This window comes from Hippoglossus stenolepis, chromosome 11, assembly GCF_022539355.2.
Source record: "Hippoglossus stenolepis isolate QCI-W04-F060 chromosome 11, HSTE1.2, whole genome shotgun sequence".
Taxonomy (NCBI): Eukaryota; Metazoa; Chordata; class Actinopteri; order Pleuronectiformes; family Pleuronectidae; genus Hippoglossus; species Hippoglossus stenolepis.
The window spans coordinates 16,711,157-16,737,911 of NC_061493.1; the positions used below are offsets into that span (position 1 = coordinate 16,711,157).

At 40.2% G+C, this 26,755-nt stretch overlaps 3 protein-coding genes and 1 long non-coding RNA gene across 6 annotated transcripts; 2 read left to right on the plus strand and 2 right to left on the minus strand.

Annotated features, from left to right (window-relative positions):
• Window positions 1-5,574: 5,574 nt before the first annotated feature.
• Window positions 5,575-7,729, minus strand: LOC118117221 (5-beta-cholestane-3-alpha,7-alpha-diol 12-alpha-hydroxylase). Its single transcript, XM_035169282.1, has one exon. It carries the CDS (start codon window positions 7,690-7,692, stop codon window positions 6,157-6,159), a length of 1,536 nt encoding a protein of 511 aa, XP_035025173.1. The 5' UTR covers window positions 7,693-7,729; the 3' UTR covers window positions 5,575-6,156.
• A 3,675-nt stretch (window positions 7,730-11,404) lies between these two features.
• higd1a (HIG1 hypoxia inducible domain family, member 1A) lies at window positions 11,405-14,335 on the plus strand. Its single transcript, XM_035170340.2, has 4 exons — window positions 11,405-11,563; window positions 11,991-12,065; window positions 12,291-12,425; window positions 13,283-14,335. Exons 2-4 carry the CDS (start codon window positions 11,996-11,998, stop codon window positions 13,351-13,353), a joined length of 276 nt encoding a protein of 91 aa, XP_035026231.1. The 5' UTR covers window positions 11,405-11,563; window positions 11,991-11,995; the 3' UTR covers window positions 13,354-14,335.
• A 1,134-nt stretch (window positions 14,336-15,469) lies between these two features.
• ccdc13 (coiled-coil domain containing 13) lies at window positions 15,470-20,947 on the plus strand. Of its 2 annotated transcripts, XM_035170338.2 has the most exons (14): window positions 15,470-15,593; window positions 16,140-16,330; window positions 16,458-16,606; window positions 16,685-16,827; window positions 16,928-17,011; window positions 17,102-17,218; window positions 17,299-17,403; window positions 17,831-18,001; window positions 18,084-18,260; window positions 18,772-18,981; window positions 19,170-19,258; window positions 19,505-19,567; window positions 19,700-19,831; window positions 20,473-20,947. In XM_035170338.2, the coding sequence occupies exons 2-14, from the start codon at window positions 16,143-16,145 to the stop codon at window positions 20,585-20,587; spliced, it is 1,743 nt and encodes a 580-aa protein (XP_035026229.1). In that variant the 5' UTR covers window positions 15,470-15,593; window positions 16,140-16,142; the 3' UTR covers window positions 20,588-20,947. The 2 variants fall into 2 exon arrangements, with proteins under 2 accessions (XP_035026229.1, XP_035026228.1); XM_035170337.2 differs by lacking the exon at window positions 15,470-15,593 and having other exon boundaries at window positions 15,922-16,330.
• Window positions 16,013-18,796, minus strand: LOC118117792. 2 transcript variants are annotated; one of them, XR_007034707.1, is made up of 3 exons: window positions 16,666-18,796; window positions 16,448-16,566; window positions 16,013-16,217 (listed from the first exon to the last, which is right to left on the minus strand). It is a non-coding gene; the product is annotated as an uncharacterized LOC118117792 (long non-coding RNA). The 2 variants fall into 2 exon arrangements; XR_007034708.1 differs by having other exon boundaries at window positions 16,013-16,317.
• Window positions 20,948-26,755: the final 5,808 nt, after the last annotated feature.

Here is a 26,755-nt window from a genome sequence, read left to right on the forward strand (position 1 = left end):
TTTCTTACAATGTTTGTTTTGCTTTGATCCCCAATAAACAAAAAATCTGTGAACAGGTTTGTCTGATGCTGCTCATTTCTCCATCACGCTATCAACGCTATTGGCTTTCATTCTGTTTGGAAGAGTTCATCTCCACAAAAACCTCCTTTAGTTATTTCACACACGCACCACTGTTCTTCCCTCAACTCAAGAGCCCCCATGAAAATTATGCATAAGAGCATACTATTTGTTTTGCTCCCATGCCTTTAGAATAAATTTACAGGCAGGGAAAAATATACATTTACATTTATATTTTGCAAATTTATTTAAATCTTAGTTGGATCTTAGTTTCTCCCTCTCAATTTGGCTCCATGCAAAGCGACACTATTTAAAATGTAAAACATTAATCAAAAATGAACCTTTAATACCCGTTGAGTCATCTCACATGTTAAACACACGCACGTCTCTCTATAGTTGTGAGGATACTCATTGACCTAATGCATTCCCTAGCCCCTTACCCTAACCTTAACCATCACAACTAAATGCCAACCGTTGCCCCAACCCTAACCTAAACCTAATTCTAAACCTAACCCTAAAGTCTTAACCCTAAGGAAGGGCCGGCCAAAAATGTCCTCACTCATAGGGTCTATGCTTAAAATGAAATGGTCCTAACAAAGGTATAAGTACAGGAACACACACACACACACACAGAGCTACATTAGGAAAAGCAAAAGCAAAGCAAAGTTTTAGAGGTCCAAAGATACATGACAGTGAATTTCTTTGTGAATGAATGGGATAGTAGTTATAGTCATCCTGGATCAAACAGATAAACACTTGGTCATCATGGTAATGGCGGCGGATGGGCTGGGGAACAATGGGGCCTTTGGCAGGATGCTGGTCTCCTGAGTGTCCTGCCTGTACTTGGTGGTGAGGGGTCTTGAAGAAAAATGACCCATTGTCAGTGTCATCCCTCCGAGCCTGAGCAGTGAAACAGAACCTCTGGATTTCCACCCAGGATGCTCCCCCATGATGTGTAGAATAAGTTACAATAAGTCGGTTAGGCTGACAGCTACAGGGATGCTTGTATTGGCTTTGCATGAACGTTGACTTCGGCTCTATAAATATTTGAAATGATAATGAACAAGGATTGCTTGTTGCATTTCTAATCTAGACATTTTCTGTACAATCATAGGATAGTGTATCCTGTTTAAACAACATTAAACAAACAAGGAAATAAGAGTCAAAGTTGTATCTTTAAATGAGGCAGGGATGTGAACAGTTTGCCAGGAAAACAATACCCAAAGACTGAAACAATGATGCACTAGCATGTGTAACCATTCCTGTTTTTTTATAGCCTACATGTTTCTGTGCCATCTTACACTGCAATATGGCAAATTACAAAACCACTGAAATGAACAGTAAAGAATTAACTCTTTTCATCTTCTTCCCACAGTTATTGTTTTAAGTACATTAAATGGCTCAAACTGACCCCAATGTTACAGGTCGGGGGACCTTACTGCAAATTAGCTGTGACGTTTGTGTGCAGTCAGTTCCTTGATGCTTACCAGCAAATGTTACTCATGGACAGCTTGGTTATTTCTATCAGTATTGGGGCTGTTATATCTTTAATCTTTTTTTTTTAGTCCCATGTCATAAAAACCTTCAACTCTGGCTTCATAAAATGTCATTTGTTTTATCAAACTCATGTTTTATTATGTGGAGAAGTGGGGAAATATACACATGTTCTCAAACACAAATTCATTAAACTATAATTCAAGGTTTTACGACAACAGGTAAAGTTCAAGTTAAAAGAAAGTCTGTGATAAAATCTCCACGTTCTGGCAAAACCAGTCAGTTCAAACTGTTGTCAGGCTTCATGGCAGATTAAATATTCATGTACCTTTGTAACAGTAAAGCTACTAAAGATAAAGCTCTGCCCAGTGGGCTGTAGGTTATTGCACAAAGGGATCACGATCGATGGCCTCGTTACAAAGATCAGTGTAGAGGGCTGAGAAGACTCTCACATTGTTACGGTTAGTTTTATCTTTATTTTATTGTTCATCTTTTGAAAGTAGTAAAAGAAGCAAAATAACGTCACCAAAACATGCCTGAACTTGTCAAGTCATCTGATTTACTACTCTACATTATCATGTTTGCTCTGTTGGTTTCCTTTATGTAGAGCACCACCTAATGGTTCTAACACCTCATTGGAAACTCTTGCAAAAGAAGCAACAGCTGAACTGTATGTAAGTTTTGATTTTACGAGGTTTATAAAATTGTTGTTGTATTGAATTAAACAGCTTTTTAATGTTTGGTGAAGATGTTAATTTATAGAGAGAATAGAATATGAAATGCAATGTGTGTATGTTTTGTATGTTATAGATTAAATGATTCTTATGTGAAGAGGGACCTCAAAACCAAATCTCTCCTTGGGGCCAAAAAAGACTAAATACGGCTCTGGCAGCAAAGGTAAGAAGAGGTTACAACACAGTGACGTCAGAGATTTAACTGTTCAGGAGATGAGTAAGTGTCATTTATATTTAGTCATCACTTTTAACAGCTGGACCTCATCCGTCTCTGGAAATCACACAACTGGAGGTTACACAATACAAGCATGCATTGGATATTAGTCAAAGAAATACCACCAAGATTATCTTAGCTCAAAAGAATATGAGTGCTAAAGCAGATCTTTCAGTCATGTAATAAAGTGTTGCATTTGGATGTGCATTGATCTGCTTAGCAGATAATCAGAGGTCTGCAGCAGGCTTGCTGCCACACATGGATAAATCACATAACTGCAGTGTGACCTCTCGCAGAATGCACACTTGCATTCTTTAGTCAATAATTTTTTAGGTCTGCAGCATGCTTGCTGCTTCATATAGATAATATTATGTATACAGTGGGGCAAAAAAGTATTTAGTCAGCCACCAATTGTGCATGTTCTCCCACTTAAAAAGATGAGAGAGGCCTGTAATTTTCATCATAGGTATACCTCAACTATGAGAGACAAAATGAGAAAAAAAAATCCAGAAAATCACATTGTCTGATTTTTAAAGAATTTATTTGCAAATTATGGTGGAAAATAAGTATTTGGTCAATAACAAAAGTTCATCTCAATACTTTGTTAGATACCCTTTGTTGGCAATGACAGAGGTCAAACGTTTTTCGTCAAGAGGAGCCTCTTGAAGAAGTTACAGGTCTGTGAGAGCCAGAAATCTTGCTTGTTTGTAGGTGACCAAATTCTTATTTTACCGAGGAATTTACCAATTAATTCATTAAAAATCCTACAATGTGATTTCCTGGATTCTTTCCCCCCATTCTGTCTCTCATAGTTGAAGTGTACCTATGATGAAAATTACAGGCATCTCTCATCTTTTTAAGTGGGAGAACTTGCACAATTGGTGGCTGACTAAATACTTTTTTGCCCCACTGTATGCCACTGGATTTCCATTGTTTTAGGCATTTTTGCATGTGTTCCCTGTTTTATCTAATCATGCTGTGTGCCTAATCGAGGGGACATCCAAAGAATGGAGCCATAACTGTGTTCCCATTTGTGCAATAATGGTAAATTCATGATGAAGTGTTCCTGACTGAAATGAAGCATTGCGCTGGTTCATGCAGGACACAGAGTCATGTGCTCCAGCTGTAATCAGCTGTCAGCTACTGATAGCTTTATGGTTGCTCGTCAGTCACTTACCAATCACAGCCCATTCTCTCAACAAAGCAGCCCATTTAAATAAGACCTCCTCCTCACTAATCCCTGCTCACCTACACTGACACTTGTGCTCTGCTGCTGGCAACTCGCCTCCACCACCCCAGCCTCCACCTTTTAGCAATGATATATATAGACTAGTTTAGAGCTCATCTTTCTCTTCTCTTAGTGGACAATTTTAGCCACTAGAGAACACTCGTGTTAAAACATCACAGAATCCTCAAGTACTTTCCAAATATTTTGTAAAACTGTCCAGATACCCACTGAGGTGAATGATCCGTAGACTGTTGGCACTCACCAGTTCAAGGATAACAGCCCCAATACTGATAGAAATAACCAAGCTGTCAATGAGTAACATTTGCTGGTAAGCATCAAGGAACTGACTGCACACAAACGTCACAGCTAATTTGCAGTAAGGTCCCCCGATGTAACATTGGGGTTAGTTTTTGCCATTTAATGTATTTAAAACAATAACTGTGGAAAGAAGATGAAAAGAGTTAATTCTTTACTGTCATTTCAGTGGTTTTGTAATTTGCCATATTGCAGTGTAAGATGGCACAGAAACCTGTCGGCTATAAAGAAACAGGAATGGTTTCACATGCTAATGCATCATTGTTTCAGTCTTTGGGTATTGTTTTCCTGGCAAACTGTTCACATCCCTGCCTCATTTAAAGATAGAACTTTGAATCTTATTTTCTTGTTTGTTTAAAGTTGTTTAAACAGGATACACTATCCTATGATTGTACAGAAAATGATTAGATTTAGAAATGAAAACAAACAATCCTTGTTCTTTTCTGACACTTCCTTTTAAATGACCCATTAGTCAGCATTATCATTTCAAATATTTATAGAGCCGAAGTCAGCGTTCATGCAAAGCCAATACAAGCATCCCTGTAGCTGTCAGCCTAACTGACAGCATGGTAATAGATGTCACTTATCACTTGTAACTTATTCTACACATCATGGTGGAGTATCCTGGGCGGAAATCCAGAGGTTCTGTTTCACTGCTCAGGCTCGGAGGGATGACACGGACAATGGGTGATTTTTCTTCAAGACCCCTCACCACCAAGTACAGGCAGGACACTCAGGAGACCAGTTTGATCCAGGATGACAATAACTACTACCCCATTCATTCACAAATAAATTCACTGTCATGTAACTTTGGACCTCTAAAACTTTGCTTTTCCTAATGTAGCTCTGTGTGTGTGTGTGTGTGTGTGTGTGTTCCTGTATTTATACCTTTGTTAGGACCATTTCATTTTAAGCATAGACCCTATGAGTGAGGACATTTTTGAAAAGTGAGGACGTTTTAGCCGGCCCTTCCTTGGGGTTAGGACTTGGTTTTAGGGTTAGAATTAGGTTTAGATTAGGGTTGGGGCAACGGTTGGCATTTAGTTGTGATGGTTAAGGTTAGGGTAAGGGGCTAGGGAATGCATTAGGTCAATGAGTATCCTCACAACTATAGAGAGACGTGCGTGTGTTTGACATGTGAGATGACTCAACGGGTATTAAAGGTTCATATTTGATTAATGTTTACATTTTAAATAGTGTCGCTTTGCATGGAGCCAAATTGAGAGGGAGAAACTAAGATCCTACTAAGATTTAAATTAATTTGCAAAATATAAATTTATTCTAAAGGCATGGGAGCAAAACAAATAGTATGCTCTTATGCATAATTTTCATGGGGGCTTATGAGTTGAGTGAAGAACAGTGGTGCGTGTGTGAAATAACTACAGGAGGTTTTTGTGGAAATGAACTCTTCCAAACAGAATGAAAGCCAATAGCGTTGATAGCGTGATGGAGAAATGAGCAGCATCAGACAAACCTGTTCACAGGTGGCCAGAGCTCAGACTTTTCTATAGCTAACAGTTAGCTGAGCTAAAGATGTTTACAAAGTGATTTTTATTTTCAGACATGATGATTACAGGTGTTACTCATTTATCAAAGACAATGTATTTTCTTTCTACTCCACTCTCATTAAATCAACAGGCCCTGTCATCATTTTCAGAAATCAGCACACATGTTAGTCATTACGGGTGCTGTTTTTGGACAGACGACTTTCCCAAATAAAACCTAAACTTTATCTTCTGACCATTTCTTTGAAACCAGTTCACTGACACTCAACAGATATGACATGCTAAATGATGCTAGATGCTACGAAAGAAAACACACGTAACAGCTTATCTAATTGTATCTGAGTAAACCTGGCTAAGGAAACACAAAATTTGTCATATCAACTGTTATTTAGATGAGCTATTATTTAGGTTGGAAATGTATTTATCGCACAAAATATTTAAACACATTTTATTGACACAATTAATGTGATCATCACTGGTACAATAATAAAGGTAAAACTTCATTGTGGAATCTAAAATTCATCAGAAACATCATTTTCAAATGAAAGCTTAAAGAGTTGATCAAAATCAGAAAATGTTTTGACAGAGGTGTCAAAATGATTAGTTGGTTTAAAATGAGGGTCGGTATCGAAACTGGACCTCTCTGTTAGGCTGCATGGATCCAAAGCCCCATCGGCTGAAGTCGAATTCAGGTATCTTCTCCTCAGGATTCTTCAGCTCAATCTCTAAGTAGGCCAACACCAGGAAAACAAACTGCTTCATCTCATTAGAGGCAAAGAAACGCCCGGGACACATGGAGACCCCAGCACCCCAGGGCATGGTGTAAAACTTCACCTTCTGCCCATTCTTGTAAAAGTCAGTTTTCTTGCTCCCGTCAGGATTCAGAAAGCGGTCATATTTGAATGAATGTGGGTCAGGGTGGATCTCTGGGTCAGTGTGAACAGCACAATAAGGAAACATAGCCATTCTGTCACCTTTGCGTATGAAATATTCACGCCCATCTGCCATCTTGAGGGTCATATCCTGGAGCACAGCTCTGGTGAGGACAGGTGCAACACAGAGTCGGAGGGTCTCTTCCAAAGCACTGTCCAGGATGGGTGTTTTCTTCAGCATTTCATAGGTCAAGTTGATAGAAGGGCCACCACGTCTGACTTCCTGCCCTGATTCCTTCAGAACTGTATAAATCTCTTCCTTCACTGCTCTCATGGCTTCTGGGTGTTTCATGAGGAAGAGGAGCAGCCAGAATGCAGTGGGCCCTGTGTTGCCCTGAGAGGCCCAAAGAAGCACGAACATGTATCTGCTTATCATTGACTCCTTCATACCCGTCTCCTCTCGATACTGGTGCATGTCCCAGATCCAGCCACTGATGTCGTTCTTCATCTTCGTCTTCTGCACCGACAGAGTGTTCCAGAATAGTTCCATCAGCCTCTTTGTTTCCAACCTTTCCCTCGGTGAGAGGACCCCGTAAGCCAGGTTGGGGAACAGTTGGTCATATTTACGAAACTCTTTAAACAAGGCTTCAGATTCCGCTCTGTCTTTCTCTTTGGCTTTCTCCTCACTTTCTTCTGACTTGGGAGATGCATTGCCATACAGAGATAAGTAGCCGGCCCTGAAAAGGATATTGTAGCTGTACATAAACAGTCCATCTTCTTTCCAGCTGCTTTGGTCTGCTGCTGAGCCGATTTCATGAGACATCAGATTCTGCAAATTATCCATCATAGCTTGTGTCAATACCTTCAGGCCGTCCGCCTTGAGGTGCTTGTTGCTGGAGACCTGGAGAAAAGTGTGGTCATCCCCCTCTGCCACATATCCAAACACTCTGCGCACCAGATGTTTAGCAAACGGTCTGAAGTCCAGTTTTTCTCGACTCTCCTTAACAAATGCCCCAAACGACAGAGGATCCTGAAGGAATGTGATATAAAACCCTCCCAGCTGCACTGTGAACACATCGCCATGTTTTTGCTTCATCCTCTCGATGAATTTTAATGTGTTCCTGCGAAACTCCAAGACATGACCCAGCCAAGGGATGAGCCCCTTATCCAAAGGGGGTTCTCCTGGTCGGTGCTGTCGAAACACACCAAGTAGGTAGAGTCCTCCAATCAAACAGGAGAGTAAACCAAGAAGGAGAGGTAGCAGCAGTCCCATGACTGATTCCTGTAACAGACACAGAGTGATTAGGAGTTAAGCTCCACATCCCGCATTATGTAGAGAACTGTTGCTCCTCCCTTTTGGGATCAGATTTAGGTACCTGCATCATCAGTGAAAAAGGGAATTTTCCATGAACAGCCAACCACATGTATACATGTAATGCACATGATGTTCGCATTAGGAGAGGTATTGCCTTAGTCACTCCCCCCTTGTAAAAACAAAGGCAGTCTCTCATCTCACTCTAGATTTGCAGTAAACAGAAACTACAAATGTTACAGAGTTGCTGTGACATTTAGAATCTGGTGGAGATAAGGCTCACAAGAAGACAAATACATGAGGTAATGATTTCCCAACATCAACCAATCAAGCACATCGTTTTGTAGATGAAATGTAATTTACCACATCCTGTACCACTTGTCCACAATAAAAAAACTGTTGAGACTCACACACATTGCGATAATGCACTGATGCAGCATATCATTCATTAACCTGCAAAGCAAGTTCAGCTCTGTCGATAAGAGACAAATTGTGGCTGAGTAATACTATAGTGTTTGAGTCACAGCTGAATGTGACAAATGTCTAGATGCAAAAAATCATGTGATCGTTTCTGATAAGTAGAGCACAGCCAGTGCATTGTGGGTAAAAAGCCAACAATAGCTCTTAATTTGTTTCCTTAATTTGTTTCCTCTTAAAAGGAAGTCTGTGATAAAATCTCCACGTTCTGGCGAAACCAGTCGTTTCAAACTGTTGTCAGGCTTCATGGCAGATTAAATATTCATGTACCTTTGTAACAGTAAAGCTACTAAAGATAAAGCTCTGCCCAGTGGGCTGTAGGTTATTGCACAAAGGGATCACGACCGATGGCCTCGTTACAAAGATCAGTGTAGAGGGCTGAGAAGACTCTACACTGATCTCTACATACTCTCTTTTATCTTTATTTTATTGTTCATCTTTTGAAAGTAGTTAAAGAAGCAAAATAATGTCACCAAAACATGCCTGAACTTGTCAAGTCATCTGATTTACTACTCTACATTGTCATCTGTTTGCTCTGTTGGTGCTGTAACCCTCAACCAGAGGGGGAGGAAAGAGCCAGATGTATAAAGAGAAAGAACAGCTTCCCACCGGTGTGCATATTACAAACCAACCTTTGTCTTGTGCACCATGCTCTGAGCATTAAAGTGTGACAATACTGTGAGAGATTTGTGTCTCCTTCCTCGTTGTCAGAGTGGGATTGCAGAATTTCCACGACAGTGCCTTTATGTAGAGCACCACCTACTGGTTCTAACACCTCATTGGAAACTCTTGCAAAAGAAGCAACAGCTGAACTGTATGTAAGTTTTTATTTTTACGAGGTTTATAAATTTGTTGTTGTATTGAATTAAAAAGTTTTAAAATGTTTGGTGAAGATGTTACTTTATAGAGAGAAGAGAATATGAAATGCAATGTGTGTATGTTTTGTATGTTACAGATTAAATGATTCTTACTTATTTCATATATTCTGGCCACACCCATTGAATTCTTATTTCAATTTATGAGCATAATCCACTGTCTCTGGGTTCATGATAACAACTTTGTATCAATCATAAGTATTGATGATCTGCTCTTATGTTGTGTGACTGTTGTTCACCTTCTTACTTGACTCAACAAACACAACATCTGCTCTGGAAATGTGTCATCATTTGTCTTTATGAGCAATTTAGTGGAAAATCATCACTGAGAGATGGAGATATCGTAGTTTTTATGCAGCATATTGTTGACAATGTGTCTATTTACAGTTGTAAAGGTGGAAAAGGCCTGACGTGAATCAAATAATGAATAAAATGTGAAGAGGGACCTCAGACCAAATCTCTCCTTGGGCCCAAGAAAGACTAAATACGGCCCTGACAGCAAAGGTAAGAAGAGGTTAAGACACAGCGACGTCAGAGATTTAACTGTTCAGGGGATGAGTAGGTGTGATTTTCATTTAGTCATCACTTTTAACAGCTGGACCTCATCAAATTCTATGACAACACAACATTCTAAGTGTAGTTAAGGGCAGCACTACGAGTTGTTTGAAAGTTAAGTTTCCTCATTTAACTAACAAACATGGGCAAGATGACAGAATACTGCTGCCATAAATGTACCGTTGATTTAAGGTAGTAGGATAGTACATAACATCATAAACATATACATTTGTCTGATTGATTATCATTGATAATTATTTCGGTTATTTCTTTACAATTGCCTTGCATGGTTGTATTTTATTTTTATGTAAAAATACTTATTCTTAATCTTAAAAAACACGGTATTCATAGTGGAAGGCAAAGAAAGAATTTCATCATACAGGAATGTATATATGGCAATACACGATGATCTTGAACTTTATGATACATCTTAATAAAACGGAAATTCATTTGAATTAAAAATGAATAAAATCAAACAAATTCAATTTTAAAATGTTTCTTTTTTTATTGTTGTTTTATTGTCGTGGGAATCACTTTGTAACTTTGTTAAGAAAGTTACCAAATTATTAGAATGATTATTATTACATAAACTTTTTTTTTTTACAAATATGGATTGGAAGTCATCAAAGTTGATAAATAGTTATTATGATAACAGTAATATTTCACATATTCTGGGTCTTTGCACGTTGCAGAAACGTGCTGCCACGAGCCCTCGTGAAGCACGCCCACCCTACGTCTTCTCAGAGATTATCACCTGAAGCAAGAGGATTCACCTCCACCTACTTCCTCCTTCGTTCAGATACGTTGTGGCCTTTTCCAGTAAGATGTTGAAATAAACAGGCTGAGCACAGCACGAAGAGACAAAGCATAACAGAGACATTTTCATGTAACAAGTAAATTAACATTTAAAGAGTTGACAGGACAGTAAAAACTATACTTCATCAGGAGCGGAAACTATTACATGATCACCCGAAAAGACAACACGCTCATTGTGGTGGGAGTGTGATCTCAAAGTCGTTTAACCATCTTTGAATTTACGAAGGGGTTGTACTATTGATGCCGCGTTCAATACTCCTCGGATTTACTTACGGTCCAATTATTCCTACTAATAATAATAATAATATTATATATATTTACTTGTTTGTACTTTTACAGAATGCTTGACTAGATAATAAAACAACACATAAAATAAAAATAAATTTACACAGAGATGAAAGCTTTTTACTAAAGAACGTTTTAATAAAGGATTTAAAATCAGTAAAATACCCTGCATTTTCGATTACAGCCAGTAAATCGTTCCAGAATTGGGAATGAAAATTGGTGGTAAATGTTAATAACTGTGAACTACAGTATGAGGCCCAGAGAAGGTTTATTTTGTGTAATGTCATGTTATGTTTTGTTATGTTACGATATGTAATGTTACGTCACATTACGTTACAATGTTATGTTTGGTTACAATATGTGATGTTATGTTACGTCATATTACGTTACAATATGTAATTTAATGGTACAAAATGTCACATTATTTTACGGTATGTTATGTCATGTATTAAGGACTTCTCATAGGGCCAAGAGATCATCAATCAGAGAGTAAGCAACAGCCATTGCTTTCATGTTGAAGGACGCAACCCAGGTCACAATTTGATTGTATTCATTTGTTTCATGGTCAAATCTGAGGGCGTTGGCCGGAGCCTCAACATTTCCAGGTTGAGTTTGGTATGTCACATTTTCTCCTGCGGGGCGAACGCAGCCCACTCGTGATCGCCTGATGACGTCGGACCTGCGTGCACCGCTGGTTACATCACGGAGCCGGCGCGTTACTTCCTGCTGATGCTAAGTGCGACCTGAAAAGACTCGTAACGATAAAACCGACTCCGGACACTTTCCTCGCAGTTGATTCGGCCAGAGACACTTGAACCAAACAGGTAAGAATCCGGATTGTGTGGAGGATCGATCAGCTGTTGGACGGAAATCCTCTTTATTCCGACTCTTTCTCTCTAATGTGACATGTGCTCGGGGAACTGTAAACCACTTTAAATGACTGCTACTGTTTTATTATGACTGTACAATGGCTGGTGGGTGTGACACTGTGTCGTACCTGCAGTTATTTCGGCCTTTAAAGAGGGTGAGACTCTGCTCTGCCCTTCATGTGTAACCTCTGAGCTCTTCATGTGGTGTCAGCTACAGGTCAGAACAGACAGTTACAAACCAGCTGTCGGCACAAACTTGATCAGTATCGATCAGTATCGATTGGCCTAAAACATTAAGATGATCCAGAGGGGAAGTTTAGGATTATAGTGATGACTCAATCCCTTTGAGTGAGTGATATTGAACTTTTCCTCGTCTTTTCAGTCAGGATGTCTACCTACACTGAGAATGAGTCCAAATTCATGCGGAAGGCCAGGGAGAATCCATTTGTTCCAGTGGGTGAGTACATGTTGTGCCCTCGTGATTACACTATAAAGAGACCATTAGTTAGATATACTCACATTCAACTGAAGACCTTCAAATTAAAGCAGAATTGTGTTTATCGTTGAAGAGTGACCTGTGTGGAACCCCCTTGTTTGCACATTTCTGTAGTAAGAGTCACCACACCCTGGTTTTGTTGCGGTTATTGTAGATTGAACTTTTTATTTTTCTGGCTCCTTGCAGGACTTGCAGGGTTCTTCGCCATCGTCGGGTACAGACTGTTCAAAATGAAGAGCCGAGGGGACACCAAAATGTCAGTGCACCTGATCCACATGCGAGTAGCTGCTCAGGGCTTTGTGGTGGGAGCCATGACTCTTGGTACGTAACCTGTGGTTAGCTGATGGTTTCAGTTTGTACCATAATGCTTTTTTTTATTATTTTCAACCTAGTAACATGTTTTGGAGTCCTGGTTTGGACTAACACTCATTACCAAAGTTATATGATATGAATATTAACATACAGGGGGATGTGTCATCTATCTGATTAGACCTTTGCTATATGGTTTCAGTTTATTTTTAACCCAGTTACATGTTTTTGAGTCGTAGTGGTTTGTACGATGGAGTATTAAGGCTGCATATTAGAGCTATTGAATATACAGTGGTAATGGGGGAGGAAGTCGTAATAACATGAGAATAAAGTTGTAATTAAATGGGGAAAAGGTCCTCAAGATTTTAGGAAATAGGCAGCAAGGGGAACGCATGCTGGCCAGAGTTCCGGTGTTAGCCTTCCATTCCTCCTTCACAAAATCAGGCCTTTTCCTCCAAATCTGCAACAAAATGCTCCACATCTCTCACTTTAAAACAGACAGCAGGCTGATCTTCTGATATTTCCTCTGTAAAATGACATGTGTTCTAAAATTATGACTTAACTCTCATAATATGATTTTTTTCTTGTGATGTTATAAACTTGTTGTCTTAAAAATGCAACGTGATTCCTGTAATCTCCGTTGATTTAAATTCACTTAAAGTGGCCTTAATACTCGTAGGTTTGGAGTAGCCCTTATCAAAAACTTGTATAATATATAGATTAAAATATTGAGCAGGATTTTCCCTGGTTCCATTCTGACCACTTTTACTTGTCCATGATAAAGTCTGAGCTGCAATATTTGTCTGATCTGCTGCTCAGTAGATGTGAGACGTGTCATTTAACTCATTCCTCTGTTTCTCTGTTTTCAGGAGTCCTATATACAATGTACAGGGATTACATTGTCAAGCCCAGAGAACAGAAAGCGGTAGAAAACAAGTGAACCATGGCCTCCTACACTGGTTTTATGTCCCTTAATATATATACCTCATGTTAAGGTGTGTAGAGTGTTTATCTTCACAGGTGCATCATATCTTTTGTATGCACGCACCCCGTCAGCAGCTCACCTCCTACTGTAAATAGATGTAATTTATTGACTACAGTTCTGAACTTCTAAGTAGTACCCAGCTACCACTTCTGTGTTGAGAGTGAGGTGTACTGGTCTCAGCTGTTTGAACACTGGTCACTCTGTGTGGGTTTGTGGATATAAAACCAGCAGGTGTGATAAGTCTGGAGGGGTTTTTTTGCCTCTTAACTTGATTTTTGAGTGAATGAAAGTATTTTTTTTTTTTAAATGTAGCATATTTGAAAACAGTGTGAGCAGGTTGAGTCTGGATTAAAAGACAACCAGAAATACCAGGAAGCCTGATCAGTATATTTTGGGGATGTTTTGCCAAACGAAATGCTTGTTTGTACCTTAGCCTTTAAAAAAAAAAAGAAAAGAAAGGCATCTTGAGGAAGACGTTGACAACACTGGCCTGGGCTCTCACATTCATAAAACTATGAGAAGACAAGAAGTTTTTGACTCACCATAGCATCACTCCATAAAACCTGTTTTGAATAATCACAATAAAATTAAAAAAGAAAAAAGTAAGCCATCTTCAAACCATAAATGTAAAATATATAGTTTTATACAAATTGATTATAAAGGACACGTCTTTTTTTCAAATTTCTCTCATGTTGTGATGAAGAGTCCAGTATCACAAGGTCTTTTGAGACCTACAGTATAAACCAACTGACATCAAACCTACAGACTGTGCAGTAACCCATATGATATCATTTCTGCTTAAATAGATGCCTTGTTAAGTTATAAATGAAGTGGAGTTTTGAATGTTGTGTGCAAATACAGAAGAAAGTTATTTTTTAATATTTGTTTCTTTTCTTTTTCTCTCGAAATAAAAGTGGCCAGTCTTCTAATTATGAAATGTTTGCAGTGTGTACTCTTTCAGTAGTATTACTAGCAGTGGTAATAGTAATAATAATGATATAAGTAAATTTTACCATTTTTTACGATCATTTACCTGAACTACAGTAGGTGTCCAAAAAAATCCCAACAATAAAACTATTGCATATATTTGAACATGAGCCTTCCACTCCCATCTAATAAAAGCCTCCTGTTCTCTGTAACTGACAAGTCATTGTTTTATGCTTTGAGTTACTTCCCTGTGTGTTGAGCAAATCCTGTAAAACGCTGTGTCATTGTGACTCTGCAATCCTGGCAGTGACGAACGTGCCTCACAACAGAGGACACGGTGTGCTCACCCACTCAAAAGTTCTGCCAGTTCTTTTAGTTTATTTATATTGTGTAATGTCTCAGTTTACTGCGAAACAAAGGTACAGAACAAATAAAGCGAATCTGAGAATCTTGAGTCCTAAACACTGAACACTACCTCCTGCAGTATTGTCCTAGTAATGCGTCACAGGGTGAAGTAACACACTTTGTTCCAATATTGTCTTCATATGTCTGTAGGAAATCAACCAAACTAGGGGCATATGTAGGACTTGTTTGCATCAATTTTCAAGGTTTCTTTACTTATTGTTTGGTTTCTAAAAAGGGCTGTTTTCTGTGAAATGTATTTATATATTTTCCTGATAATAATGTTAAATTATATGTGTTATTATTTTACTTTTAGGTTCTCCTCCTTACACACAAGGCTGTGAATGAGCTGGGACTGAGTTACATAGCTATTTTACATATTTCCTATGTCACTTAAAATATGTTCTCTTATATGAATTACATTTGAACATGTTTTTATTTTATCTATATTGTATGTAAAGCTCTTTGGGCTGCATTTCTTGTATGAAAGGTGCAATATTATATAATATATTATATCAATATAACATTAAAAGTTTTTATCTAAGATTACTCAAAGCTCCCCGTCATTTTTAACATCGAGGTGGGATGAAGACCCGCCCCTACTCTGCCTCTCATTGGTCCACCATGTAGACTCTAACCAATCATCACTCTTCATGCCTAAACCAACCAAGAGGCAGCTATCAGAGTGACAGGGGAGGGGCGGGACTTCATTCTTGTTCCCGCGAGATCTCAGTCTTTGGAGGACCGTTGCCATGGACACGGAAGCCGCAGTCAATGGGGAAGCTGCTTCACTTTCTGCAGCAGTCACACAAAATGAAGCAGAGACAAACATCTTGTGACTCGTTCACCACGTAACTAAACCACAGGTGAGGTCTTTATTTAATCTGTATTATTATCTTTATTATCTCAGAGAACCCTGTGGCATATATTCACTATTAACTTCAACACTATCTCACTAATTGCTTTGCATGTCGGTACCTGGCAATTACTGATGTTTTGCTAAAAGCTCTGGAGGCAGATTCAACCTGTTGTGCTAAATTCACACCAACAGTCATCAGCAACGTGCCTGAGAACTTTAATGTCTCTGTAGAACAACAACTGTCATCTCGCTCTGCTGTCACTTTCACAGCCATTAACACAAATTCAAACTCATTAGTAACCGTGTATTGTTACTTTTCCTCCCAGAACAACACAACAAACATTGGAGTAACCTAGTAAATGTGAAAGAAATAAAACCCAAACTGTTGTTACTTATGTATGCAGCCTATACAAACCCCACAATGTGTTCAGGATATCATGGAATTCCCTTTTTATTTATAAGTATAGACAATATATACACTTTCTTTTCATGATATTGATTTCTCTCCATCCTTTCCCACCGTTATTCTCTACTCATGATGTATGTGTCGCAGATCATGGCCCGCTGTGATGAGCTGGATGAGTTGCAGCTTCAGTTCCAAATGCTGCAGAAGCAGCAGGAGAAGAGAAAGCTGGACAGGAAGAAGGAGAAAGAACCGGACAAGCTCAATGTCGAGGTTACACAGGAGGATTCGGGTGTGTTGAAACAAGACATTCAGGCAGACAACCGGCCTGCAGACGACAAGTGAGGATGAATTAAATGTTGTTTTCCTCAATGGCAGCATAAATGTCTTAGGAAGTTACTTGAGGTTTGGAATCTTCATCCTCTGCATAATCAATCTTAGTTTTTAACTTTGATTACCTTCCCATAGACATGTGCAGGACGACGAGCAGAATTTGCTTGATGAGCTGCGAGAGCTCAAAGATGAAAATGGTCGTCTCTTCAAACTTCTCGGAGAAAAGGATTTTGAAATTAAACACCTGAAGAGGAAAAGAGAAGAAGAACGACTGGCCTTAGCAGGTGCAGATACAAAAACCATAGACCTGTTGTCCACCACAGAGATGATTCCATGTGCTCACCGTGTGTCTTCGTCATCAGGCACGTCGGGCTTGGCTGGGGACGCAGCAGCCACCAGGATTGTTGACCTGTCCAAGAAGAACAGGGAGCTGAGCGCTGAGATCGAGAGAGAAAAGACCAGGTCCAAGCAAAACAGCAACAGAATCAAAGAGCTTGAGAAAGAGGTAACAAACTCTGGTGTCATTTAATCTGATTTGTCGGATGAAGGTTTATTAAAGTTCACAATAATTAAAGATAATTCTAATGTTATGCTCCTTCCTATAGCTACAGTCTGCGTTGGTGCACTCTCCCTCTGGGCAAAACACAGACACAAAATCCCAGATTAAGAGATTATCAGAAGACTGTGAGGTAATTATTAAAGAAGATGCAGTAAAAATTGATATTTCCTAACTATGATGGCAATCAAATCTAAAATCGTTTACCATTTGATCGCAAAAGCAGGAAAATCCAGCGGTGAAATCTCTGCAGGAAAAATTAGCCGCTGCCCAGCTGAGATTGTCTGAATGTCGAAACCAGGTCCAATCCCTCAAACAGGAGATGAAAGTAGCTCAGAAGGTAGAAGCTGTTTTTTCTGCACGAGTGGCAGATCATGCAGTGACCTCTATAATCTAAAATCTGTTCTTCTGTTGCTGCAGGTTTTAATCAGTGAGGTTGGAGAGGAGGTCAACCTTCAGCAATTACTGAGCTGCCCGGGGAGCTTCAGAGGTCGCGCTCAACAGATACTGGTTCTTCAGACGAGGGTGAGGGTAAATTAAAGGATATCCTGAATCGTGATGTGCTCCTCAACTTTAAGCTACACGGTGAATCACATTAACAGAGGGCTTTTCAAAGCCACTAGTACATGATTGCAGATTAGGGCTGGCAGGATATTTTTAGAAAATTAAAAGAAATAATAATGATATTATTCCAAAAATACCACTAATACTAATATTTACAAGGGAAGTGCCGATCCGCTGATGGTCAGAACAATGGTGGATAGATATTCCCATTATGATTACCATAATAATGATTTTAGAGGCACAGTATTGATTTGCACAACGTGAGCATCATTGACACAATATCAATAATTCATGTTTTTAAAATTTGTCAATAAAATGTAAAATCATGAATATCGGGCTGTCGCACAAGCCGTGTAACAGACATAGATGGAATGACCTTGTTCAACAGGTGCGGGACCTCGAGCAGCAGCTGAACCAGTCGACTCAGCGGCGACAGCCAAGCGTCCTGAGTGTAGAGGACGAGTTCCTGGGCACGGGGGTCCTTCTGAAGACCCCTCCTCAAGAGAGGAACCTCAGCTACATCCACTCCATGGAGAAGGAGAAGAGGCAGGCGTTCGAGGTGCGTATACATGTTATAAACAGGATTTAACAAACTGAAATATGATTTTGTTAATGTAGCGAGGCCCTGCTCTCCTGTACAGAGAATCTCAGTGGAATATGAGAACCTCCAGAAAGACCACGAGGATGGGAAGAAAAAGCTGGAAGCCTCTAAAGCCAGGAACAAATCTCTGTCTGCTGAGATGAAAACTCTGAAGGTCCAAGTTTCCACCCTGCTGGAGAAGGGTAAACATGATAATGAGCTTGTGGATACTTTGCTGGTAAGAAACTACATACAAGAAAATATCTTCATAAAGATTCATATACTCACAGTTATGTACAGACACACTTTAGTATTTCTTAAGTTTACAGTAGCTGTTTTGAAAGAATTACCAAATTTTCATTAATATATATGACCTATGATAATTTCAGCTGTTAAAACTGACTTGTTTTTAGTTTAACCACTTTACAATATCTGTATTAATCTGAAGGTTTTAACAGGTTTATTTGCTCAAAGCATCGTGGACAACACAAGCATTCAAACAGCTGTTACATGCAAGGTTTCTATGCAATACATTTACTTGGTAATGGTTAGTTTAATGGTTTATTTAATACACAATTCAATTTTTGCTCCACAAACCAAAGAAGACTAAATATTGAGGGATTTCACGTTACATTTATAGAGTAAAAAAAAAAAACAGAAGGCAGAAAGCAGGATATTCTGTGATGAGCCCAAGCTTCACCACATTGTTCTGTACAATACCTGCTTGTTATCTCGTCTCCCTCTGGCAGAAGCAGCAGACCCAGATGCAGGAGGTGTTGAGACGGCTCAGCCGACAGCAGAACGGTCAGAGCAAGGAGCTCCAGCAGAACCCGAGAAACTGGCGGAGCAGCGAGTCGGCAGAACACTACGCTCTCATCCAGAACCTCAAGCAGATAGTTGCTGAGAAAGAAGAGACGATCAAAGAACTGCAGGAGGAAATCCAGCAGCTCTCCCTCCAGGTGGGGAAAAAAAGCTAAAGTTATTTAAGTATTTGACTTTTTGACAAACTGCACTCATTTTGATTTGAAAAGGTATTTGAACCAATCCTCAGTCATTCAAGCAAACCCAGTGTTTTTTGTGTTGTGTAACAGATAAAAAAATATACAATAAAAAATCTGGTGAGGCGTTAAATATGTGTTTACAACAGGAAGAGGGACAGTCCAGCCACAAGACCATTTGCAGTGCAGGCTTTCCGCCTGAAGAGGGAGACATTAACAAGAGAACAACATCGTCAGGGTATGTATGCTAATGGCAATCCTGCTAAATGATTGTTAGAGGATTAAAATGTGATGATGTTCGTTAGACTGTTGATTTTACTTTCATCTTAAACTAATTTCTTATGTTGCATTTGGACAGAGATGTAAGACTGGGAGAATAAGGGTTAATCATTTTAGCTCTGGGGACCTTTAGTCATCAGGTTATTGATTTAGTTTGGTGACTCAGTCTATTGTGTGATAATACGACTGTCTGTCTTTATTCTAGTTCATTTTCTAAATTTGGTCATAAACTGGTGCTGCCTGCTGTGAAAAGCAGTGTCGAATTCAAGTAAGTGGACATAAAGCTTCTCTATTTACATTTGTCCTGGGACCTTGTTATGCTTGTTTTTACTTATTTACTATGTGGTGACGTAATTAACAGCACAAATTACGTGTTATTTTGGTTTCCTTCTGTTCTCAGGGGTCCAGGTTCTTCAAAATGTCCCCAATGTTCAGCCGATGTCAGTGCACTCATGACCCAGTGTAGTGAATATAAAGTCCTCTGTGTGGAGAAGGACAGACTCTCTGAGCTGGTGAACGTCCTACAGACAAAGTAATTTATCCTTGAAATGTATTTTCCTGCTGGACACATTTTTTTTCATCACTTAATCTTTTTATGTTAGTCCCACTCGGTGTTGGAACATACATCTCTGAAGCTGATCTGTAATTTGAAAAATATTTCTACTGATTCTGACAAAATATCATAAGAAAAGCAGCTGGACCCTTTCTGTCTATATGTAATCTTCCAGCAAGAACCTTTTCATGATTTACCTTTGTCACTGCAGACATCCTGTGTGGGAGTTAAACAATATTTATGTGAATATAATAAACAGTTTGTCTGCTGCCATAGTCCTACAGATGACAGCATCCATGTACGGAGCTTGTTTTGCAGCGGTCACACTGATTTACACGAAGGAATCTGAATCCTTGGAATGTTTTTCCCATTTTCCTTTCACACAGCAATTCTGACACTTTCGTGCATCAAACCTTTTCTAACTAGGTTTGAGGAAATGCTGCCACACTCCACCACAGTGACACTCCGTTGATTTGTGGCCCATTGTACTGTACGTGCCTATTTCAAGGCCATAAACACGTATTGTGCAGTTATTGCTCTCTGAACACTGTTTTTATTTTACACTTTACATTCACTTTACACTTTAACTGACAGAATCTTCTTTTAATTGAATCTTCCAGAGAAGAAGACTGGACCCAGAGGTGTGCGGAGGCTGAGCACAAGTATCAGGAGGAGCGCCGCAGGATGGTGATCCTGGAGCAGCAGCTGGAGCGGACGAAATTAGATTCAAAGTGAGGACCATGCAAGCAGCATGGGTAGAACTCGTATGGCAAGGCGTATATTATATACTCTGAATTTCTTCCTTGGCTGTCATGACTATACATCTCAGGATCAGTGTCTCTGAGCATTAGGATGGCAGGACTGTATAAACAGCAGTAAGATTCGCGTTGCATACACGCCTCCTATGGACAACACTCACTCTAACCCTCACGTCTGGACGACGCTGAGACGTCCACGTTGCTCTTATTTTTTTGTCTCATGGCTGCTCATTCAGATGGGGGGTGGGGGGTGAACCGGAGGCGCTGAGGGCATCGCCACAGAGCCTTCTGCACCGTGAACTGTAGCTCTGCAGTGACGTGATGAGACAAGTCAAGCATGTTTTCCTGCAGGCTCTGTGACAGCAGAGAGGAGACACTAACCAGGGGAGCTGGCTGGTCCCTGCTCAGCCTCACGTCCAGCTGAGCCCTACCTTCTGCTGTCACACGTGTCAAACAGCAGCCTGTAGGGTCTCCTCCCCCCCCCTGCTGCACAAACAACACACAGATCTCCTCATCCTCCTGCTTTTTCTACTTTCGAACCCTCATCGGCAGATTAGGACTCTTCCTCTGCGCGTTCGGGTGACCCTCTGTTTTACCACTTGAGTACCTTGAGTAGCGGGGTTTCAGCCCTAATGGCCCCAGACACGTGTTCCTAACGATTATAGAAACGCTTCATGCTGATAGGATATCTCCCCGTGGTTTCATATTTTGTCTGCTTGCCGTTTCATAAATGTCACTGTCACATTTCATTGAATCAATGCATGTCTTTTTGCACCGCTGGCAACTCCACGTGCAGTCACAGGTGTAGAGAGCAGCGACGCATGTTTTCAAGTTATTTCTGTAAACCAATGAGACGTCCAATTGAATCAATGAGAATGGAGCCAAATCTTCACCAGATGTTTTGAACATATTGTTTGCCTTCACGGCTGTTACCCTGCGAGGGACTTTAGTTGTTTTGGCTCCAGATGGTCGTACGTAAACGGGTGACAGGCCAATCCAAACAGTAAACACCTCCGTTGAGTCCCCCAAAAAAAAGCTTGAATATTCCTTTTAAATATTAGTGCTAATGATTTCTGACTTGAAACCAGGTGCGGGGGAATAGTGGTTGAAAATGAATGCAGGACTCAAGCTGCACAAAGTCCAGCTGCAGTCCTCCCTGTGTTCCCCAGAGCACGTCACGCGCACTGCACCTATGTGATCTTAAAACTCTTAATTCTGAGCTTTTTCTGGATGCGCGTATCCTGGTGGGAGTGGCCCCTCACATTCACACACACATTCATCCTAACATCCGAGTTATTTTCTTCCCGATGCAGCCAGAAGGATTTCAGCAGAAACACCCTCCTCCCCCCCCCTTCCACATCACGCTTAATTTAAAACCGTGGCTGAGTTAGTGTGCTGCTTCAAATACCGCACTATTTCTTCCAGTACCCTGTGGGAGATTGGCAGGTCCCCATTGGACTGAGCGAGAAAGTGCCACAAGACAAAAATATCAGCGTTCGGGACAGGATGAAGAAAGCCTTTATGCTCAGGGGCAACAAAAAACGGCTTGTGTTGAATACCTCCTGGATGGAAGGTGAGGCGCACTTTAATGTAGCGGAGTGAGATGTGTCACTGGAGGAGCAGAGGAGATACCAGGAGCCTCTCGACCACGTGCCCTGCAGGTTTTGCCAAATGTATATCAAATGTAGCAGTGTGCATCAGAAAGGGTGTTGATGGAGCAAATACTTGTCAAGGTCCCCGAACTGCATCTAATTCCAGGGAAAATGTTTAACTCAATACATTTTTGTTTTGTTTTTTATATGTATATATATATATATATATATATATATATATCTGCCGCGACACAACTTCACAGACAAATGAAGTCTGTGTTTTTTGAGCATGCAGAATATTACCTGAAGCTTTTATTTTGAACATGCGATACATCATAGGAGCCAGGTCACAATGCTTATTGCTGTTCAATATCCATTTCACTGTAAAATCTTTTTTTTTTGCGCTGAAGATTAGCACAACAACGGCTGACTTCAGTCATTAGAGGGTGTCATCACTTCCAAATAAATTACACCCTGCCAAACAATTTTAATATTGTTTTATGAAGCCGTATTACGCAGAAAGGTGTAGATTTATTCCAAAATGCCCAATAACCCACCAAACCAAACACAAACTTATGTAAACACAGCATACGTAAACAGCCTCACCTATTTGTCATTCCAGGTTTGAATGACTCCTTTCTCCATCCTTCTCCTCAGAGGTATTCCCTCGTTCTGGACCAATGCTTCCTGCAGACCATTGACTGCATCCAGAAACTAAAGTAAATAGTGGAGCTGTGAACGCAGAGGTTAAAGTTAGCCATCAGTATATGAGGGATCTGTGAACTTAAGTCAGGCCAGAAAACGGTTTGTGCCTCTATGAGTCCATTCATCTCCCAGTGCCTCTCATTTACATGTAATGGAAAGAAAATAAACAGCAGAGCCCTAATGTGCTCATTTACAGTAAGTAGGAGCAGAATAATAAGCTTTTATCTCAGCAGCGCTAAAGCAATGATAAGCACGTGTTTCTTTTTGTAAATGAAATGTTGCTGATTAAGTGTACAGGAGGAGCAAAACTGTCGTTGACACGGATATCAAGGAAGTCGTGCACAGTGGCTCAAAATTGATGGTGACATGTTGACGAGACGAGCTCCGACAGCAGATAATCTGATCTTGATTTTGATCAGTGCCTCTTGCTCTTACTTCAACAGGCTCTTTAAATTCAAAGTTATGTTTTTGTGTGACAGTGCAGTTTGGTATCATGTCAACACCGTACGGTCAAGGCTTCTTTTTTTCCCTCGTAATTGTGTTAAGTTTAACAATAGGTTGCATCACTCTATGGCATTGTGGTTTGTCATGTACTGTTTATCAACTGCGCTGCATCGATGCAATGTGAAGCCAAAAATCACAATTAAACATTTACTTAAACATAACATCTGTGCAGTCTCTTTTATAGAGTACATCTCCGGTTGTGGTTGTTAAAGCCCTGGTGTGTAATAGACTTTACAGAAAAGTGATTTATGTGTATCTGGATTAAATAGCACTGTGATAAATACAGCAGCACCCTTGTAAAGACAGGGCTGTAAATTTAAATTCGACAAGCGAAAAATCAATAGAAGAAATGTATTGTTCTATAGAAAACCCAGAAAAACATCCATAATGGTGGTGGCACTGCTTCACAATACACCAGCTGTATTGTGCTACATAACAGACTTTGAGGGACAACAGTGCAAAGGCACAGAGAGCAGACTGCTCAGAAAATTGCCATCTTCTGAAAAACCGTCTGTGCCCCGAGTAACAACCCCCCCCAACCAACCACCTACTGTTGCTGTAGAAAAATATCTGTCACCCTTGACTCGCGGCTCGTCTTGCAGCCCACCCCCTTTTAACGGTAAAACAATTTTCTCCCTCAAAATGGAATCGCTGTCTGTGTTGTATCAAGCAGAGTATTTGTTGTCCTGGAAATAACAAAAAAAAAAAAGCTGCTTTGTTTTAATTCATTATCTAATGGTCGACCACTGTCATTGCTGCATTTTGATACACCTTTACAAACCCTCCGCTGTCAGAGAAGATCCACAATGTGTACATTATAGGGATAGTTCACCCAAAAATGAAGATTCACTCATTATCTGCTCACCACTATGCTGATGGAAGGGGGGGGTGAAGAGTTTGAGACGACCACCTGACACACAAAGACTGTGGTGCTGACCTGCGATGCCGACTGCAAGGCAGGAGCCGCAGTAACGTGGGGGCCATAAGCCCCTTAACGAACACTGTTGTTGAACAAGTCCCTTAACACCCTCCGACACAATGGCATTGACTTTTTGCTCGCTAAAGTGCCAGTGGGATCTGCTGCCTGGGCGCCGCTCAGCACAGGCAGCTGACTTTTGTACTTTTACCATTATATGGTAGTTCACATAGAAAGAGACAGAAATAATTGGGAGAGACAAAAGAGGACGACATGCCAGCTGAGCCACTGTGACGCCCCAGGAGGCTGCTTTACTGCTCAGAGAAATACTGTCCGTGCGTGCTTCATGAATATGAATGTATAAAGTTTTGTACGTACAACAATCACATCCCCCATTAATGCTCATCGGATCCTCATTGTGTCTTCAGAGGTTCATATGCTGTGGCTCTTTGTGTAGCGCTCTATGTAAAAGATATTTCAAGCTTTGCAGATAATCCTACATCAGTATCACATACCACTCGATTGAAAAATGTGTGTATTCTGTCTGTCAGCCGCTGTCGGCCATATCTGCCTCTGTCTCTCATGCACCAGGATCCTCACATTAATATACCTCACATTTCCAGCGCCCCCCGTACGCTCCTCTACCCCCTGACACCAGGCGTTAATGGCTCCAAGCGTGTTTCCTCTATCACACAGAATGTAGCTCAGCAGACGGCCATAGGACGAAAATGTCAAACGCTCAGCGGTTGTCCCACTGAAGGAGACCTTTTGACCTCCCTGTAAATCTTTTGAGGCTTAAAGATGCAACATGTTACTCAAGATCGGTTAGTGTTGTTGATACAGATGTTCAGCCAATCACCTGTCCTTCTCCATGCGGCTTCATTGCCACCTTCAAGGATTGTTCCGTGTAGCAACAAACCATCCGGTGTGTTAAGTTAAAAAAATCTTCCTCATTATGTTGTTCACAGCGTTTGGGGGAAATTGGTTCAGGCTTCAATGTATCACTGTTCAAGAACAGACTAGAATGGCATTGGAGCACATATAACTGCACCAAGGGTCCTATCTCGCAATGTTCAAGAAAGTGATAAACAATTCCTTGATTTGCCCCTTTATTCGGATCTGTGTCAAAATGTTGTGAAAATCCATTCGGTAGTTTTTGCGTAACCCTGCTGACAAACAGACAGGGGTGAAAACATAACCTCCCGATAGTTAACATGAGCTGCTTCATATCTAAACTAAATAGTGCTTTCTCACCATGTCAAAGCAAATTAAAGATATTTCCTGAATACACTTGTTTTTTAGGAATCCTCTTAAAAATGTTATGGGTTCTTGGTTGGGTTGTGCCCCAACCCTCCACACAATTTAATGGAGATCGGTTCAGTAGTTTTTAAGTAATCATGCTGACAGATCTACAATGAAAACATAGCTAAATATCCCAATTAGATCCTTTATCATTAGCATCATTGACCTTTGTAAAAACACCTTACAATCACAGAACTGGCTTCAAACTATCTCCGTCTGCAAATAAAATATCAATGTTTCCCGACACCCACTTTGTTGCTTTGTTAACTATAACAAAAATAGAAATGCGAGTTCTCATCTGGCTTTGAACTGCCACTATAGTTTGAAGGAGAGAGCTTTGTAGATACCAGAGTTAAAAACACAGCACGCTCCCCTGTATATACCACCAGCTGAATGTGGTATTGCATTCAACACCGCTGACAAAAGCCAATCCCCGGGAGCTATTTCTGAATGAGACTGAGGACAAGGGTTCTCATTAAAACCCAAAACTTTCAGGATGGGGCTGCAAGGATGCGAGCATACATATACTACTAATGATCATCAGGAAGTCAAGATACAAGTGTGTTCTTTAAGTGTATGGTCTCTGATCAACACAGATGCAGAGTGGGTGTTTCCTGGTGATTTCTTCTGCAACTAAAAGCTGACTACAAGATCTTTCATCACCACTAATTACAGAATTAGGACCATGAAATGAGTAAATGGAAAAATAATGAGGAAGAATCCACTTTGACTAATAGATGAAGTTTGCTTTGGTTTGTCTCTCTACTGTCATTTAACTGAGATCTATGTGAGAGTTAAGGTAGGTTTGAAAAATATACTGTATGCTGCATTCACAATAGCAACAGATGCAGGAAGATGAGCCTAAAAACCATCAAGTTGTGGAAAAGACAGAACAGCAATTACACCAGTACAATACTCCAAAAATTGCTCCATTCCATATTTCTAAATAAGTGATTCACTTCCTGGTGGTGAGTTTTATAAAAACATCGATACTGCTCCTCTCACAGTAGTTGACAGTTGAATACAAGTCAGATTTGTCCAGAAACCCAACTCCAAAATCAACGTTAATGTGGATGCTGCATACGTAGCCAATAAACACAACTTTTGTTATCGTTGGCATCTTAAT

Coding starts and splice junctions, on each gene's coding strand:
- ccdc13 (XM_035170337.2), top strand. CDS start 16,122: ATGATGTATGTGTCGCAGATCATGGCCCGCTGTGATGAGCTGGATGAG. Junction 16,607..16,684: donor AGAACGACTGGCCTTAGCAG/GTGCAGATACAA, acceptor CTTCGTCATCAG/GCACGTCGGGCTTGGCTGGG. Junction 19,832..20,472: donor GTGAACGTCCTACAGACAAA/GTAATTTATCCT, acceptor TGAATCTTCCAG/AGAAGAAGACTGGACCCAGA.
- higd1a (XM_035170340.2), top strand. CDS start 11,996: ATGTCTACCTACACTGAGAATGAGTCCAAATTCATGCGGAAGGCCAGG. Junction 12,066..12,290: donor GAATCCATTTGTTCCAGTGG/GTGAGTACATGT, acceptor GGCTCCTTGCAG/GACTTGCAGGGTTCTTCGCC. Junction 12,426..13,282: donor GGTGGGAGCCATGACTCTTG/GTACGTAACCTG, acceptor CTCTGTTTTCAG/GAGTCCTATATACAATGTAC.
- LOC118117221 (XM_035169282.1), bottom strand. CDS start 7,692: ATGGGACTGCTGCTACCTCTCCTTCTTGGTTTACTCTCCTGTTTGATT.